The sequence below is a fragment of the Hylobates moloch genome, unplaced genomic scaffold, assembly GCF_009828535.3.
Source record: "Hylobates moloch isolate HMO894 unplaced genomic scaffold, HMol_V3 SCAFFOLD_23, whole genome shotgun sequence".
Lineage (NCBI taxonomy): Eukaryota > Metazoa > Chordata > Mammalia > Primates > Hylobatidae > Hylobates > Hylobates moloch.
The window spans coordinates 15,146,915-15,165,680 of NW_026652298.1; the positions used below are offsets into that span (position 1 = coordinate 15,146,915).

Sequence of the window (18,766 nt, forward strand, 5' to 3'; positions counted from 1 at the left end):
GGAGGGATAGAATTAGGAGATATACCTAATGCTAAATGACGAGTTAATGGGTGCAGCACACCAACATGGCACATGTATACATATGTAACAAACCTGCACATTGTGCACATGTACCCTAAAACAAAAACTCTTAAAACTCAATAAGACCACCCACTTTAAACATGGGCAAAAGAATTCCATTTGATACACTTTTTCCCATCCCTTTATGTTTACCCTTTCTGAATCATCTTGTCTTGGTGTATCTCCTGTATAGTGCATTTGGGTTTTGCCTTGTGAGTCAGGCAGATTCTCAGCTATAAACAATATACTTGGTCTCACCTCTATATTAGGAAAGTCAGTCCTCATTGGGACAACCTATGCATTGCTTCCACTCTCCCTTCTCAGTCTCAACCTCTGGCAACCACTGATATTTTTACCACCCCCAAAGTTTTGCCTTTTCCAGAATTCATATAGTTAGAATCATACAGTATATAGCATTTTCAGACTGGCTTCTCCAACTGAGTAACTGGCATTATGGTTCTTCCATGTCTTTTCATAGCTTCATCGCTCCAAATATTTTTGTAAAATATTATTCCATTGTACGAATGTACCTCATTTTGTTTATCCATTTATTTACTGAAGAATATCTGTGTTTCTTCCAATTTTTGACAATTATAAATAATGCTGCTATAAACATTCATATGCAGGATTTTGTATGGACATATTTTCAATGCATTTGGGCCAATATCTAGCAGTGTAATGCTAGATCATATAAAGGCATGCTTTATTTTAATGAGTTTCCCTTTATTGTGTTTTACAGATATTGTCTGTTGTACAAATGGAAGGTTTTTGGTAACTCTATGTTGAGCAAGTCTACCCCTACAATATCTCCAACAGCTCATGCTCACTTTGTGTCTCTCTGTCACAATTTGTTAATTTTCACATTTCAAAACTTTTCATTATTATTATGTCTGTTATGTTGATGTGTAATCAGAGATCACACATCCCTGTAATTGTTTGGAGGAATCAAGAACTACATCGATATAAAACAGCAAACTTAAATAATAAATGTTGTGTGTATTTTGACTGCTCCACCAACCAGCTGTTCCCTTGTCTCCCTCTCCTTAAGCCTCCCTAGTCCCTGAGATACAATATTGAAATAGGCCAATTAATAAACCTACAATGACCTCTAAGTGTTCAGATGAAAGAAGAATCGCATATTTCTCACTTTAAATCAATAGCTGAAAAAGAATTAATCTTCGTGAAAAAGTCATGTCAAAAGTCAAAATAGGACAAAAATTGGGAGTCTGGCACCAATAGTTACCCAAGTAGTGAATATAAAGAAAAAGTCTTGAAAAAAATTAATACTGCTGCTCTAGCAAACATATAAATGGTAAGAAAGTGAAACAGCCTTATTGCTGATCAATGGAGAAAGTTTTAGATTTCCAGATAGAAGATCAAACCAGCCTGCTATGGTTTGAATGATTGTCTCCTCCAAAATCTATGTTGAAACTTAATCCACAAAATGTGGCAGTATTGAAAGGCAGGGACTTTAAGAGGTGATTGGGTCATGAGGGCTGTGCTCTAATGAATGAAAAATGGCATCTGGGCGTGGTGGCTCAAGCCTGTAATCCCAGCACTTTGGGAGGCCGAGGAGGGCAGATCACCTGAGGTCGGGAGCTCAAGGCCAGCCTGGCTAACATGGTGAAACCCCGTTTCTACCAAAAATGCAAACAATTAGGCGGGCACGGTGGTGAACGCCTGTAATCCCAGCTACTCGGGAGGCTGAGGTAGGAGAATCGCTTGAACCCAGGAGATAGAGGTTGCAGTGAGCCGAGATTGTGCCACTGCACTCCAGCTTGGACAACAAGAGCGAAACTCCATCTCAAAAAAAAAAAAAAAAGAAAGAAAAATGGCTTACCCAATTCATTAATTAATGGAGTAATGGGTTACCATGGGAATAGGACTGGTGGCTTTATAAGAAGAGGAAGAGAGATATTCCTCTCAGACCCTTCACCATGTGATGTCCTGTGCCACTCTGGGATTCTTCAGTCACCAGCAGCAAGAGGGCCCCACAAGATGCAGCTTCTCAACCTTGGACTTCCTGGCTCAATAACTGTAGAAAGAAATTCCTCTTTACCCAGTTTTAGTTATTCTGTTATAAGCAACAGAAAATGGACTAAGACACAACCACAACATTCCTCTAAGCCAAAGCCTAAGCCACAAGGCCTTAACTCTTTTCAATTCTATGAAGGTTGAGAGAGGTGAGGAAGCTGCAAAAGAAAAATGTGAAGCTAGCAGAGGTTGGTTCATGAGGTTTAAGGAAAGAAGTCATCTCCATAACATAAAAGTGCAAGGGGAAGCAATAAGTGCTGAGGCAGAAGCTGCACCAAGTTATCCAGAAGATCTAGCTAAGATATTGATGAAAGTGGCTATGCTAAACAGCAAATTTTCAATGTAGACAAAACAGCCTTCTATTGGAAGATGCCATCTAGGGACTCTCATAGCTAGAGAAGTCAATGCCTGGCTTCAAAGCTTCAAAGGACAGAAAAACTGTCTTGCTAAGGGCTAATGCAGCTGGTGACCTTAAGTTAAAACCAGTACTCATGTACCATTCCAGCAATCCTAGGGCCCTTAAGAATTATACTAAAATCTATTCTGCCTGTGCTCTGGTACCAGTCCATGGCCTGTTAGGAACCGGGTCACACTACAGGAGGTGAGCAGCAGGTGAGTGAGCATTATGGCCTGAGCTCTGGCTCCTGTCAGAGCAGCATTAGATTCTTACAGGAGCACAAACCCTTTTGTGAACTGCACATGTGAGGGATCTAGGTTGCAGGCTCCTTATGAGAAGCTAATGCCTGATGATCTTAGGTAGAAGATTCATCCCAAAACCATCCCCCCAGCCCCACCCTGGGTCCATAGAAAAATTGTCTTCTACAAAACTCGTCCCTGGTGACAAAAAGATCGGAGACGACTGCTCTGACGGATTTGGATTTTAAAGTACATTGAAAATCTTCTGGAAATTATTCGCCACTCTAGATGCCATTAAGAACATGTGCGATTTATGGGAGGAGGTCAAAATATCAACATTAACAGAAGTGTGCAAGAGGCTGGTTCTAAACTTCATGGATGACTCTGAGGGGTTCAAGTAACCACACGTGGTAGAAATATCAAGAGAACTAGGAGTGGAGCCTGAAGATGTGACTGAATTGCTACAATCTCATGATACAACTTGAACAGATGAGGAGTTACTTCCCATGGATGAGCAAAAAATGGTTTCTTGAGATGGCATCTACTTCCAGTGAAGATGCAGTGAACATGGTTGAAATGACAAGAAAAGATTTAGAATATTACATAAACATTGTTGACATGGCAGTGGCAGGGTTTGAGAGGAGTGACTCTTATTTTGAAAGAAGTTCTACTGTGGGTAGAAAGCTATCAAACAGCATCTTACCATGCTACTGAGAAATCTTTTTGTGAAAGTAAGAGTCACTCGATGTGGCAAACTTCACTGACTTAAGAAATGGCCACAGCCACCCAAACCTCCAACAACCACTACCCCAATCAGTCAGCAGCCATTAACACTGACAAGACCTTCCACCAGCAAAAAATTATGACTAGGTGAAGACTGATTAGGCATCTCAGCACTTTTTAGCAATAGGGTTTGTTTTAAATAATGTATGTACATTTTTAGAAATAATGCTATGTATAGTTACTAGACTACAGTATAGTGTAAACAAAACTTTTACATGTACTGGGAAATCAAACAATTTGTGTGACTCACTTGTGGTATCTGTTTTATTGCAGTTGTGTGGAACCAAACCCACAGTATCTTCAAGGTATGCCTGTATTAGGGCTATATTTAGCTTTGTAAAAAACCGTCAAACTGTAACACTAAGTGGATGTATGTTCCTGTTGCTCCACATCCTCATCAGCCTTTGGTATTATATTTTAATTTTAGCCATTGTGGTAGGCACAGTGATATCTCATTATTTAAATTTGGAATTTTCTAATGACATATGATGTTGAACAACTTTTTCATGCTTATTTGCTATCTATATATCTTCTTTTGTGAAGTGCCTGCTCAGATCTTTTATCTACTTTTTAATTGGTTTTTCTTATTGTTGACTTTTAAAGAGTTCATTGTATATTTTGGATACAAATCCTTTATCAGATATATTTTGCGAAGTTTTTATCCCAGGTTGTGGCATATCTTTTCATTTTAACAGTGTCCTTCACAGAGCAGTTTTTAATTTTAATAAAGTCCAACTAATTTTTTTCTTTCATGAATCATGCTTTTGGTGTAGCTAAAAAGTCATCGCCAAAGTCAGTGTCAGTCCTCCAACTTTGTTCTTCTTAAATATCTTAGCAGCTATTCTGGGTCTTTCCCTCATTAACTATAAAATTTTGTCAATATCCACAAGTACCTTGCTGGGATTTTTATTGAGATTTCAATGAATCTGTAAAGTTAGGAAGACATAACACCTTAACAATATTTAGTCTTCCTACCCATGAACATGGAATATTCTTCTATTTATTTCTATCTTCAATTTCTTTCATGAGACTTTTGTAGTTTTCCATATAGATCTTGTACAAAGTTAATTTTGTTTCCTTCCTTCTTTCTTCTCTCTCTACTCTCTTTTGGTGCTAATGTAAATGTTTTAAATTTCTAATTCCAAATATTCATCCCTGGTATATCTAAGAAAGTAATTGAATGTGTATGAACCATACATTCGCTGTAAACTTGCTATATTCAGGTTTTAGTTCCAAATTATTTTTCGTTGAGACATAGAATTTTGTCTTATTGCATTAGCAAGAACTTCCAGGGCAACATTAAATAGGAATTATGCGATCTACTTGCCTTGTTCCTGTTCTTCAAGGGAAAGCATCTGATGTCCCACCATTAAGTATGTTGTTAGCTGTAGGTTTTTTGTAGATATTCTTTATGAAGTTGAGGGTTTTCTTATATTCCTAGCTGGCTGAGAGGTTTGTTTTTAATCACAAATAGATGTTGCCTTTTTTGTCAAATGGCTTTTCTGCATCTATTGATACAATCATGACTTTACTCCTTTAGTGTGATAATGTAATGGACTGTACGAACTGATTTGTTGAACCAGCCTTGCATACCTGAAATAAATGCCACTTGACTGTGGTGTGTAGTTTTTTGTTATATATTGTTATGTTAGATTTGCTAATATTCTGTTGAGAATTTTTACAGCTATGTTCATGAGAGATACTGGTCTGTAGTTGTCCTTTCTTGCAACATCTTTACCTAATTTTGTTATCAGGGTAATGCTGGCCTCACATAATCTTTTTTGTTTTTTTATTTTTTTTTGAGACGTAGTCTCACTTTGTCATCGAGGTTGGAGTGCAGTGGCACAGTCTCAGCTCACTGCAACCTCTCTGTCCCGGGTTCAAGTGATTCTTTTGCCTCAGCCTCCCGAGTAGCTGGGATTACAGGCACGTGCCACCACACCTGGCTAATTTTTTTGTATTTTTAATAGAGACGGAGTTTCACCATATTGGTCAGGCTAGTCTCAAACTCCTGGCCTCATGATCCGCCCGCCTCAGCCTCCCAAAGTTCTGGGATTACAGGCGTGAGCCATCGCGCTCAGCCTCACAGAGTGTGTTAAAACATTTCCTCTGCTTCTATTTTCTAGAACAGACTGTACAAAATTGGCATCACTTTCTCCTTGAATGGTAGAATTCACTAGTGAAGCCATCTGAGACCAGTGCTTTGTTTTGGAAGCTCATAATTGATTCAATTTATTTTATAAGTTTATGCAAGGCAGTAATTTCTCCTTCTGTGAGTTTTGGTAGGTTGCGTCTTTCACAAAATTGGTCCATTTCATCTGTTATCAAATGTGTACACTCAAGAGTTGCTCATAACATTCCTTTATTATCCTTCTAATGACCTAATGTTCACAAGAAGAGTAATAATGGCACCTCTTTTCATTTCTGTTTTTAGTAGTTTTTGTTTTTTCTTTTGTTATGGCAAAAAGTTTTATAAATCTTAACTTTTCATTGAATTTCATTTGTTTCACTGAATTTCTCTATTGTTTTTGTTACAATTTTATTGATTTCTACTCTATTTCTTCTGCTTACTTTGGATTTAATTTGCTCTTCTTTTTCTAATTTCCTAGACGCTTATTAATTTTAGATCTTTAACGTTTTCCAATATATGCATTCATTTACTATAAATTTCCCTCTAGCCACTGCTTTTGCTGCATCTCACAAATTTATTTATTTATTTTTTTTTTGAGATGGAGTCTCGCTCTGTCACCCAAGCTGGAGTGCAGTGGTGCAATCTCAGCTCACTGCAAGCTCTGCCTCCCGGGTTCAGGCCATTCTCCTGCCTCAGCCTCCCAAGTAGCTGGGACTACAGGTGCCTGCCACCACGCCTGGCTAATTTTTTGTATTTTAGTAGAGACGGGGTTTCACCATGTTAGCCAGGATGGTCTCAATTTCCTGACCTCGTGATCCACCCGCCTCGGCCTCCCAAGTGCTGGGATTACAGGCATGAACCACGGTGCCCGGCCGCATCTCACAAATTTTGATAACTTGTATTTTCATTTATTTAGTTCAAAATATATTTTCTCGAGACTTCTTTGACCTATGTGTTTAGAAGGGTGTTCCTTAATCTACAAGTATTTTGGAATTTTCCAGGTATTTTCCTTACTTATTTCTAGTTTAATTCCTTTGTAGTCAAAGACATAGCTTCTATGGTGTCTTTTTTGAAAAGAAAAAGTTAATTACCCCTTTATCACCATATGTTGCCTCTCATTTTCCTTGCTCTGAAGTCAGCTTTGTATGAAATGAATATAGCTACTCCAGCTTTCTTTTGATGAGTATAGTTTCATATGTTAGTCTATCTAGGCTACCCTAACAAAACACCATACACTAGGTGACTTATTAAACAACAGAAACTTTCATTTTCTCAAATTTCTGAAGATGAAGTCTGGGATCAGGGGGTCAGCATAGTCAATTTCTGGGGAAGGCTCTCTCATTTGTAGACAGCTACCTTCTAGTTGTATCTTCACATGGCAAAGAAAGCAAGCTTTCTGTGTCCCTTCTTCTAAGGGCACTAACCTTATGTTAGTCAGGGTGCCACCTAACCTTAAGTATCTTCCAAGATCCCTGTCTCCAAATACTATCACACTGGGGGTTAGGGCTTCAACATATAAATTTGGGGAACGGGGGAACATGAACATTCAGTCCATAACACATGATGTATCTTTCTCCATCTTTGTATTTAAAGTGGATTTCTTGTTTAGTCGTTTTTTAATCCACTGTGACAGTATCTGTGTATCTGTGTATTTAGACAGCTCACATTTAAACTGATTGATATAAATTACTATATTTGTTAATGTTTTCTATTAATTGATCTTCTTTTGTTCTTGTCTTCCACTTTTCTGCCTTCTCTAAGTTTAATCCAGCATCTTGTACAATTCCATTGTCTCTGCTCTCTTACCAGGATTAAACAGATACGAACAATCCACCATCATGTGAGTCGGCTCTCTGATTATTGCAAAACAAGATTCATTAAAATGGATGATCTTCTGGACACAGTCAAATGATAGAAGAGAATAATCATAATGTAACATGAAAAATAATAGCATGTATCAAATAGTGGTTACCCCAAGGCAGAGAGGACCTGGATAGGAAATATCAAAGGAAATTTCAGTTTTATCTGTAGTATCTGCATTTATTTTTTGTATAATCAAAAATAAGTTAAAAATTTTACATCTCCACATGTTAAAAAAAAGCAAGATTCCATCAAAACAAAGTTGTAGGATAAACAATAAACTAGGGAAAGTATTAAGAATATTAAAAATAAGCTATTAGGAACTTTTCACTTACTAATTTTTGAGTCAACATGTCATAAAATGCAATAAAGTATTTAATACACTACATTTAGCAACTGGTAGCATATTGACATACCCCACATAAACTTTTAGAAAAATATAGTCTATTGGTAGACACTGCAAGCATAAAGATTACTTTTTTTTTTCTTTTGAGACGGAGTTTTGCTCTTGTCACCCAGGCTGGAGAGCAGTGGCTCAATCTTGGCTCACTGCAACCTCTACCTCCCAGGTTCAAGCAATTCCCCTGCCTCAGCCTTCAAGTAGCTGGGATTACAAGTGTGCACCACCACACCCAGCTAATTTTTGGTATTTTTAGTAAAGACGGGATTTCACCATGTTGGCCTGGCTGGTCTCGAACTCCTGACCTCAAGTGATCCGCCCACCTTGGCCTCCCAAAGTGCTGGGATTATAGGCATGAGCCACTGTGTCTGGCTTGATTACATATTTTTAATGTTTTAATTAGCAAACACCAGAAGTGTTTTGCTAGTACTTCATGGACAACAGTACTACCTGCTCTGAAGAATTCTTGTCAGATCTACACTGCCATTTCTTCCCTCTCCAGTAACTTCAAAGAGTAAAAAGTTGCTCACCTCTTCAATATCCAACTGGAGTATTATAGGAGGTACTTCACATATTATCTTCCCCTAAAAGAGTTACGTTCCCTAAAATATAATAGTATTTGTATTTTCTACAGAGGGATTTGGTATACTTCAAATATTTGTTTACTTTAGAAAATATGAAGTAATTAAGGTAAGCAAGAAACTCGGATAATATACAGTAGAAAGCGCTTTCAAGTAAAAAAAATAAACAGAAATTTCTCTTAGAAAACTACTGATACCATCCCATTACTGGGTATATACCCAAAGGACTATAAATCATGCTGCTATAAAGACACATGCACATGTATGTTTATTGCGGCACTATTCACAATAGCAAAGACTTGGAACCAACCCAAATGTCCAACAACGATAGACTGGATTAAGAAAATATATATATACATATACACCATGGACTACTATGCAGCCATAAAAAATGATGAGTTCATGTCCTTTGTAGGGACATGGATGAAACTGGAAACCATCATTCTCAGTAAACTATTGCAAGGACAAAAAACCAAACACCGCAGGTTCTCACTCATAGGTGGGAATTGAACAATGAGAACTCATGGACACAGGAAGGGGAACATCACACTCCGGGGACTGTTGTGGGGTGGGGGGAGGGTGGAGGGACAGCATTAGGAGATATACCTAATGCTAAATGACGAGTTGATGGGTGCAGCAAACCAACATGGCACATGGATACATATGTAACAAACCTGCACATTGTGTACATGTACCCTAAAACCTAAAGTATAATAAAAAAAAAAACACACAGAAAACTAATGATACTAAATGGATTTAGGATTCTCTAGTTTAGCTTGTATGTAATACTAAATGAGTCCTATATCTTAGTTTATCGACCTTTAAAAAACATTTGCTACTTATAAAAATATCCCACATCACCAATAGCTAGAGATTTTCAGAAATAATTTTATTTACAGAAAATTCAGAGGATTAATAAAATGTCATGAATACAATTTTGTTGGTAATAATTAGCAGAATCAAGATTAGATTAATATATAAGGTAACATGGTATATTAATAATACAAACTAAAATATCAATTTTATGCTAGCTTTATCCATTAGTTTTTCATATTCCAATTTTAAACAAATCTAGAAATAAGAGTACATATGAAACAAATTTGCTAAATATTTTTAAATTATGCCACCTCCTACATTAGATATTACCTCAATTTTAAAACCATCTGCAAATTAAATGACCTTCCCATTATAATTTCTAAATATAAAGAAGCACCAACTGGAACTCAAAATGCATAAAAGATATTGTTATATATTTTAAGAAAATATTATATTAGCAATACCATAAATCAACAAAGAATCCAAAGAATATTCCATGAGGTAAGGTACATTACATGTTTTATGCCTAGAATATTATCTACCTGCATTCTTATCCATATAGTTTAAAACACCAAAGCACTGACTGAATAAGAAAGGACTATTTAAAAATGAATAATAGATAGCAGCACATGCCATTTTGCAATAAAAGTAAAATGGCCTATGTGCATTAATTTGCAAATAATGTTTTTTATCCAAATAGTCCTGTGGTTCCAATATCCTTGAATGATAAGATTTTTTTACTGTGTGAAAAAAGAAAACATCCTTTTACTGATGGAAAGCTTCTAATCTTATTCGGGTTGGATCTTCTGGATGTCTCAAGGCAATTCCATTACGCAGCAGCAGCTCAACATAAGGTGGCCAAAAGGAATCACTAATTTTGACATATGGATCATGTGGAACATCAAATAATCTATTTATAAGAATCTAGGAGAAAATATCATTCAAAATATACTTTACTTGGGAAAAAGTCAATATAGCTATAAGAAAGTTTTTTGTCAAAGAATATTGACTCCTTTTCTTTTTCAACAACTGTTTAATACTTTTAATCTACAAATTTGAATTTCCTTTTTGAAAGGACTATGGGTATTAGCTAATGAAAAAAGCTTTAAAGTGAATTTTTGCATCTTTAATTTAGAAAAACATTTCCTAAAAATTGGTTAGAAAGAATTTACAATCCTCCCACTTCTTTTGAGATTAATATCTTCTTTAGGATAAAAACAAAAATCTTAAAAAATTAATATTTCACAAAAAACACAAAGTTAAAAAGAAAGTGAGCAAGTGTGTCTTAATATTTGAAGGAAAAATAACTGGTCCTGTCCCCCACAAAACACCTATTCTTCTGATAAATCTTTGCAAGAATCAATTTTATCATCATTACTTCCTTCAGCTTCATCCTGAGTATCCCTGATCTTCGTTAAGGATATTTTGGAATTACAACCACAAATTGAGTTTTGAGTATTTGTATTAAATTATATAGGCTAGCATTTTCCAAACTGCATTCCATAGAATTAGTCTCCCTAAAGATGTGCTTAGTTCGTGAAAAACAAGGTTCTGTGATCAAACAAGCTTGGGAAAGCTGGCTAATGTGAATTGAGAATCAGCTGTCTTTCCCAAATCTACTGCTATTATAAAAGTTTTTTCAAGAAACAAATATTTACAATTGGTTGAATACTAATGTTATGAAATACAGTGAAAAACACTAAATGTAGATTAATTATTATTTTGCCTCCTCAGCTATCTTCCAGTGCCTTCACAAATTACAAAACTAGAACTCAGAAGAGTTAAGAGATTCCTCAGGGGCACATAATCAGTGGTGGATCTTGGATTAGATTCCGTATCTCTGAATTGTCAGGCCAAATTTTTAACTGAAAGATGCTATTATTTTAAGGAACATGGAAAAGAGAATGCATAATTTATACAATTACAAAGTGCCATAGAAATAAATCAATCCATCAAGCTCTAATCTCAATTAAATTTTATAATAATACCTTAGTTCTTGAAATAACATTTTCAACTATCATTAATTATTTCAAGTCCCACATTCTGCAGGAAAAAAGCTTTGGCCTCATTTCTTTTGAGTATCATAATATAGAATTAAATATTATTTGTATTTTAGAGCAATGGCTTATTTTAGTACAAACAGCTTATTTTAGTACAAATCTTTCCTATTTTGCATTTCTAATTTTAATTATATTGTTTTATTTTTAACCTAACTGCAGTTTTAATATTAGTTCCTTTATCACTGACAATATGAGCCTTAGAGACAAACTTAGGATTCTAATGCTAAGTTTTATATGCTGATATAGTTTAGGTGTGTCCCCTACCAAATCTCATATTGAAATGTAATCCCCAATGTTGGAGGTGGGGCCTGGTGGGAGGTGATTGGATCATCAGGGTGAATCTCTCATGAATGCTTTAGCAAATCCCCTTGGTGCTGTCCTCATGATAGTGAGTTCTCGCAAGATCTGGCTGCTTAAAAGTGTGTGTGGTACCTTTCCCCCTCCCTCTTCCTCCCACTCTGGCCATGTAAAGTGTCTGCTCCTGCTTCACCTTCTGCTATGAGTAAAAGCTCCCTTAGGCCTCCCTAGAAGCTGAGCAGATGCTAGTGTCATGTTTATACAGCCTGCAAACCATGAGCCAATTAAACTCCTTTTCTTTATAAATTATACAGTCTCAGGTATTTCTTTACAGCAACACAAGAATTGCCTAACACAGATGGTACATACTATGTACACTATTAAAAAATTATACATGTGGTCGGGTGTGGTGGCTCACACTTGTAATCCCAGCACTTTGGGAGGCCGAGGCAGGCGGATCACGAGGTCAGGAGATCGAGACCACGGTGAAACCCCGTCTCTACCAAAAATACAAAAAATTAGCCAGGCGTGGTGGCGGGCACCTGTAGTCCCAGCTACTCGGAGAGGCTGAGGCAGGAGAATGCCGTGAACCCGGGAAGCGGAGCTTGTAGTGAGCCGAGACTGCGCCACTGCACTCCAGCCTGGGCGACAGGGCAAGACTCCGTCTCAAAAAAGAAAAAAAAAAAAAAAAAAAAACAATTATACATGTAATACCTTTCAGTATTTCCATGACTGACAATTTTTATCTCAGCACTTTGGGAGGCCGAGGCGGGCGGATCATGAGGTCAGGAGATCGAGACCATCCTGGCTAACACGGTGAAATCCTGTCTCTACTAAAAATACAAAAAATTAGCTGGGCGTGGTGGCAGGCGCCTGTAGTCCCAGCTACTCAGGAGGCTGAGGCAGGAGAATGGCGCAAACCCGGGAGGCGGAGCTTGCAGTGAGCCGAGATCGCGCCACTGCACTCCAGCCTGGGCGACAGAGCGAGACTCCGTCTCAAAAAAAAAAAAAAAAGGTTAAGTCATCCATGAGAAACTATAGTCATCTTAGTTTCAGCATAAACTAGAGTAGCTAGAAATACGTTAAAATATTCTAATTACGAATCTAATAAATATTTGTATTTTGCTTTTCAAAGCAATAATATTCTGTATTAAATCCTCAAGAACCAAAACGTGTCAGCTGGGCAAAAAGAGCCTTTAACACCTAGTTCATTAAGTTAACTGAAATGCGTTTTCTGAAATCACTCTTTCTTCAAAATTTACCAATGATTTTAAAAGGGAGTACACGAATTGGTAAATACCCTGTTCTTCATACACTATTTCATTTTCCTTTCTGCCCAATTTATCATGAATTGTCATATCAAGATCTTCCAAAGTATTTAATATAATTGATAATATGGTTGAGGTTCAAAAATATTTTTGAAAAGGTCGAAGATATTATAAAACAAGGTATATGTCAAATCAGAGAAAGTTGGAAAAAGTACTTACATTATAAGAAAAGAAACTGATGCTATTTTTTAAAAATTGTACAATTTCTACAACTTTGTGAAAAGAATCTTTAAGTTCATTACGTATTTCATATAGAGTACAGAGCTACCAACTAAAGAGTCAATGTAACAGCATAGAATTTTACTATATAAATACTAGATAACATCATCAAAAAAATTTTTTCACCCTGTCAGCTCATACCTAGATAAAAATTTTACCTGTAATAAATCTTGGGAACATGATTAAGAGATAGACCTTAAATTCACATTGTTTAAAAAATAACAATATTCCTCTCAGTACTGTACAGGGAACAGAAAATAATTTTATACCAAAGATATATCATTACAAATATATTTAATAAAGATTGATGAATACTTTAAGAATTAAAGCAGTACTTTTTGTTTTTCAAGTCTAATTGTTCACAAATGACTAAGAGATAGCTTCAAGACAAAACAAACTACACAAAACACTTACCTCTAACATTTCTTGCAGTGTTATCAGGTGTACAGTTGATTCTTGAATGTTTTTCTTCAAGAGAAATGTGAATAACAAACAATTACCACTTCACTTCTGCCAATGGCAAAATACTGGACTGTTTTTACAAGACTTTTATTTCATTTTTGAGACAGAGTTTCATTCTTGGCGCCCAGGCTGGAGTGCAATGGCGCAATCTCAGTTCACTGCAACCTCCGCCTCCTGGGTTCAAGTGATTCTCTTGCCTCAGCCTCCCGAGTAGCTGGGATTACAGGCTCCCACCACCACGCCTGGATAATTTTTGTATTTTTAGTAGATATGAGGTTTCACCATGTTAGCCAGGCTGGTCTCGAGCTCCTGACCTCAGGTGATCTGCCCACATCGGCCTCCCAAAGTGCTTTGATTACAACAGGAGTGAGCCACCGCGTTCGGCCAAGACTTTTAAAATTAATATTTCTCAGTTGTAATGGTACAAAGTAACTAAAATCAAATATTCGTAATTAAGTGACAAAAAATTCTGAAAGTAAACATTGTATTTAAGTCAGATTCATAAAAATGCAGCTGAAATATCTTCTAAGACAGTGAAAACTCTTATAGTAACTGGAAGATACAATTAAAACTATCCATAAACATATAATACACATTATATATAAAATCATATAAAAAATTTAGTATTTAAATCCCCCAATAAAAACTCCCCAAATGACATTCCAGAGTACATTTATGCAGTTTCATTATAGGAAACTTGCTCTTATGAGAGACTTAATCATCTTTCTATAGCTCTTGACAGTTTGCCATGTTAACTCAACTCATTAGTTGTTTCTTCCTTGGAATGACGAGAATAAATCTCATTCCAAATTCTACCCAAGAGTTCCTCAAATATTTGAAGACTGCTATATACAAGACCCAAATCTTCTCTTTTTCAAAATACTAATCACCATTTGTTTCTTCAATTATTTTTCTTTTTCTTTTTTTTGGAGACAGGGTCTCACTCTGTCACCCAGGCTGGAGTGCAGTGGTGCCATCATAGCTCATTGCAGCCTCAACTTCCTGGGCTCAAGCTATCTTCCCACCTCAGCCTCCCGAGTAGCTGGGACTACAAGCACATGCCACAGTAATGTTTTTGTTTATTTGTTTGTTTTGTAGAGGCAGGGTCTTGCTACGTTGTCCAAGCTGGTCTCAAATTTTTGGCTTCAAGTGATCCTCCCACCTCAGTCTCCTAAAGTGCGGGATTACAGGTGTGAGCCACCACACCCCACCTCAATTACTTTTCATATGGCATAAATTTGAGGCTTCTCAATACCATGATTATCCTCTGAACGTGCTCTAACTTGTCTTTTGTTTTCCTTCATCCAGTCTCCCACAATGATCTAGGTGTGATTTGACTACCAAAGACAAAAAAAGAACACCCACTTGCATAATTACGGAGACTAGAATTCTATTCATTAAATTTAAGATGGTATTAGCTTTTAGACATCTATTTTTTCCTTGTGGACTTCTGAGAATACTAACATCTAAAATGCCAAAGTATTTTTCATATATCTGGCTAAAAATGTCTTCCTTATTCTGTAATGTAATGTATTCTATATGTATGTAAATACATAGATATTCTATGTATTTCTACTTAAACATCACCCTATTTTATTTGCCTTAGTTCCTAACTAGCTAAGAAATAAAGTCTTCAATCTGTCATCCAACATATTTATTATCTAGCCCTCTTACTTTCACATCATTTGTAAACTTTGATAGCCATATATTCTATCTCTTTAAGTTATTGTTAAAAATGTTCAACAGGACAGACTCTAAAGGAAACTGCTAGAAAGTTCCAAGATAATACTAATCCTCATCAGAAGGTTTTGAATTGAGACATTCAATTAATTATAAAGTTGCCTACTACAGTGACAGCTATTACTTTCCTGATACCAGTCAGAGATTACCATGGAATTCTTATAAAGCCTTGCAGAAATACAAATATATTAAAGAAATAGTAAAATAACACAAACAAAAATATATATGATTCCTAAATAAAGACAGCTGAGCAGGCTCTGAAACTCTAATACCTTAGTAAAGGAAAAAGAGTGGTATAAATGAGCATTCGATTAGTGGTGAAGACAGCACAATTATAGTATTGATTAATAAATGAGAAGCAAGATACAGGTTAAATTATAAAGACTTGAGACAATCAAACGAAATGCAGAAGAAAAATATAAAAGAAAATTTCTATGAAATGAAATGTGAATTAAAACTGCCCAGAAAAATAACATATCTTTTTCAAAGGAAAACTGATATTGAATAACCAACATTGTGAAATACTCTTATGTTATAGGTTCAAATACAAAGAACTCTCCAGATATAGTCAGAAGCAACAAGTCATCCCTAGGTTGGCCTCAAACTTCTCTATACCACATTCCATCTTAAAAGACAGGGAGCAATACCTAACAGAACTTGAGATTAAAAAAAAAATGCGCTTAAAATATCCTTTTAGTATAAAGACAAAGTATTTACACCATCCAAGAATCCAAAGACTAAACACCCAGGAATTCTTGAACAAATTACCTGTCAAAGAAACCCATCAAACCAAGCGATGGATTAAACTTAAGAACTCTTGGAGGCTTGGCCCGGGCATGGTGGCTCATGCCTGTAATCCCAGCACTTTGGGAGGCAGAGGCGGGCAGATCACCAGCTTAGGAGATCGAGACCATCCTGGCTTACACGATGAAACCCAAAAAAAAAAAAAAAAAAAATTACCAGGCTGGTTGCGGGCCCTGCTGTACTCCACTACTCAGAAGACTGAGGCAGGAGAAGGTGTGAACCGGAGGCGGATCTCAAAAAAAAAAAAAAAAAAAAAAAAAAGAGGTAATGAGCATTGACTCCAATATAAGGTAGAATGAAGGCTAAATATAAATGGTGTTTTCTGAATAAAATATAAGTTCTGAATAACATATAACCTGCCAAAGTAAAAATAACACAAAATAGAAATAAGGGTATAGGAAAAAGAATGTTAATTTTCTTATCTTTTACAGCAGAGTCAATAACTGCCTAGAATTGAGATATGAAGTTAAACAAACTGTAATTAAATTTTCCATGTTTTTCATGATTCACTTGTTTCCTTTATATTGAAAGGATCTCTCCAGAACTAAAATCATTTGATGCAAAGAAATATTTATCTAAGTTCAAGTGTTCAACTTCACTCATTCTTTTTCTTCTCTCAAAATTAAGTAAAATTAGGCCAGGCACAGTGGTGCACACATGTAATCCCAGCACTTTGGGAGGCAGAGGTGGGTGGATCACCTGAGGTCAGGAGATTGAGACCAGCCTGGCCAACATGGTAAAATTCCATCTCTACTAAAAAACAAAGATAGAAAAATTAGCCAACATAGCAGTGCGCACCTGTAATCCCAGCTACTCAGGAGGCTGGGGCAGGAGAATCACTTGAACCCAGGAGGTAGAGGTTGTAGTGAGCTGAAATCTCAGCTACTGTACTCCAGCCTGGGTGACAGATCAAGAGTCCATTTCAAAAAAAAAAAAAAAAAGTAAAATTACATTTATTTTATTATTAGCATTTACAAAATTACATTGATCCAGCCATCCAACAATCCATCTATTTATGGTTCTATATGTATATGTGCTTAGCAAGATGTCTCAAATGACATTCACCTAATATTAATTGTGATGTTCACCTAATGGTAATGATCTGATGGAGGGAGTTTTGTTGTTTTTAGCTTTCTTCTTCGTATACATCTTTGAGTTATAAAGTCCAGTGTTGTGGACTGAACGATGTCTCCCCAAAATTCATATGTGGAAGCCCTAATGTGACTACGTTTTTAAAAATAAAGTCTTAAATAAGGTAATTAAGGATAAACGAGGTCATAAGAATGGGGCCCTAATCCAATATGAATGGTTTCCTCATAAAAAGAGGAAGAGACACTTGAGAATTCATTCTTTCCTTGTGTACACAGAGCCCAATGTGAGAACACAGTGAGCAAGTGGTCACCTACAAGCCAGGAGGAGAGACCAGAAACCAACCCTGACAGTACCTTCCCTTCGTCTTGAACTTCTAGCCTCTACACTGTGAAACTTTTGTTTAAAGCACCCAGTCTGTGGTATTTTGTTATCATAGCCCAAGTAGACTAATAAATACGGTATTGTTGGGGGGAGAGAGAGAGAAACACACAGAAAGAAACAGAGAGACAAGAATCACTTTGTAACATGTATCAATAGTCCTTATACATCATAAAAAAAGTGAGGTTATCAAATCAGACTTAATGACCCGATAATGGCTCATGGTAATCAAGCTTCCTTTTCAGGATGCCTCAAACCTCTGGTTCTATTAGTGGAGCAACAGCAACAAAAAAAATGTTGAAAAAAATGGAGGAGACTGGGACCAGAAAATAAATCAGTGAGTTGTTGCAAGATTAAGGTCACAAAGAGGCAAGGAATCATGACTTTAATGAAATGGCCAACAGGAGGCTGTCATACTTTTACAAATAAATAAGAGGTAAAAAACAATAATAGAATGGAAGACACAGTCCATAACAAATGTAAAGCCTATACACAATTATAAATAAGAAAGGGAAGAATAAAAAGAACACAGACAGTAAAAAAAACAAAGAGAACTTTTTCTCCTTTTCCTAGTATATTCACATCCATTCAATAAATATGAACTGAGAAGGTTCTATATAAAAGATATGCAAGATAGAAGAGATACAAAGATGAATTAAACACACCAAGTAGCTCACAGGACATGGGGATAAAGGGAGAGATAGACATAAATAACACTAACAAAATCATTTGAAAAGTGTTACTAAAAGGACACCTAGAGCCAGATTCAGTAGCTCACATCTGTAGTCCCAGCTGTGTGGAGGCTGAGGCGGGAGGATAGCTTCAACCCAGGAGTTCAAGTCTAACCTGGGAAACATAGCAAGACCCCGTCTCTAAAAAACTCAATCAATAGGTCAGGTGTGGTGGTTCACGCCTGTAATCCCAGCACTTTGGGAGGCTGAGGCAGGCGGATCAATTGAGGTCAGGAGTTCGAGACCAGCCTGGCCAACACGGTGAAACCCTGTCTACTAAAAATACAAAAAAATTAGCTGGGTGTGGTGGCATGCGTTTGTAATCCCATCTACTTGGGAGGCTGGGACAGGAGA

General features: G+C 36.5%; 1 protein-coding gene across 6 annotated transcripts in view; it reads right to left on the reverse strand.

Moving 5' to 3' along the window:
• CENPK (centromere protein K) overlaps positions 1-18,766 on the reverse strand; it is a 94,943-nt gene that overhangs the window by 33,882 nt on the left and 42,295 nt on the right. For 3 of the 6 annotated variants that reach the window (XM_032145175.2, XM_032145174.2, XM_032145176.2), the window contains 2 exons: positions 13,620-13,673; positions 9,416-10,225 (listed from right to left, as the gene is read on the reverse strand). In XM_032145175.2, coding sequence (XP_032001066.1) covers positions 10,067-10,225; positions 13,620-13,673 — 213 coding nt within the window. In that variant the 3' untranslated portion in view covers positions 9,416-10,066. Of the gene's footprint in view, positions 1-9,353; positions 10,226-13,619; positions 13,674-18,766 lie in introns of those variants that run through there. The other 3 variants (XM_032145173.1, XM_032145172.2, XR_009211754.1) reach the window with 2 other exon arrangements.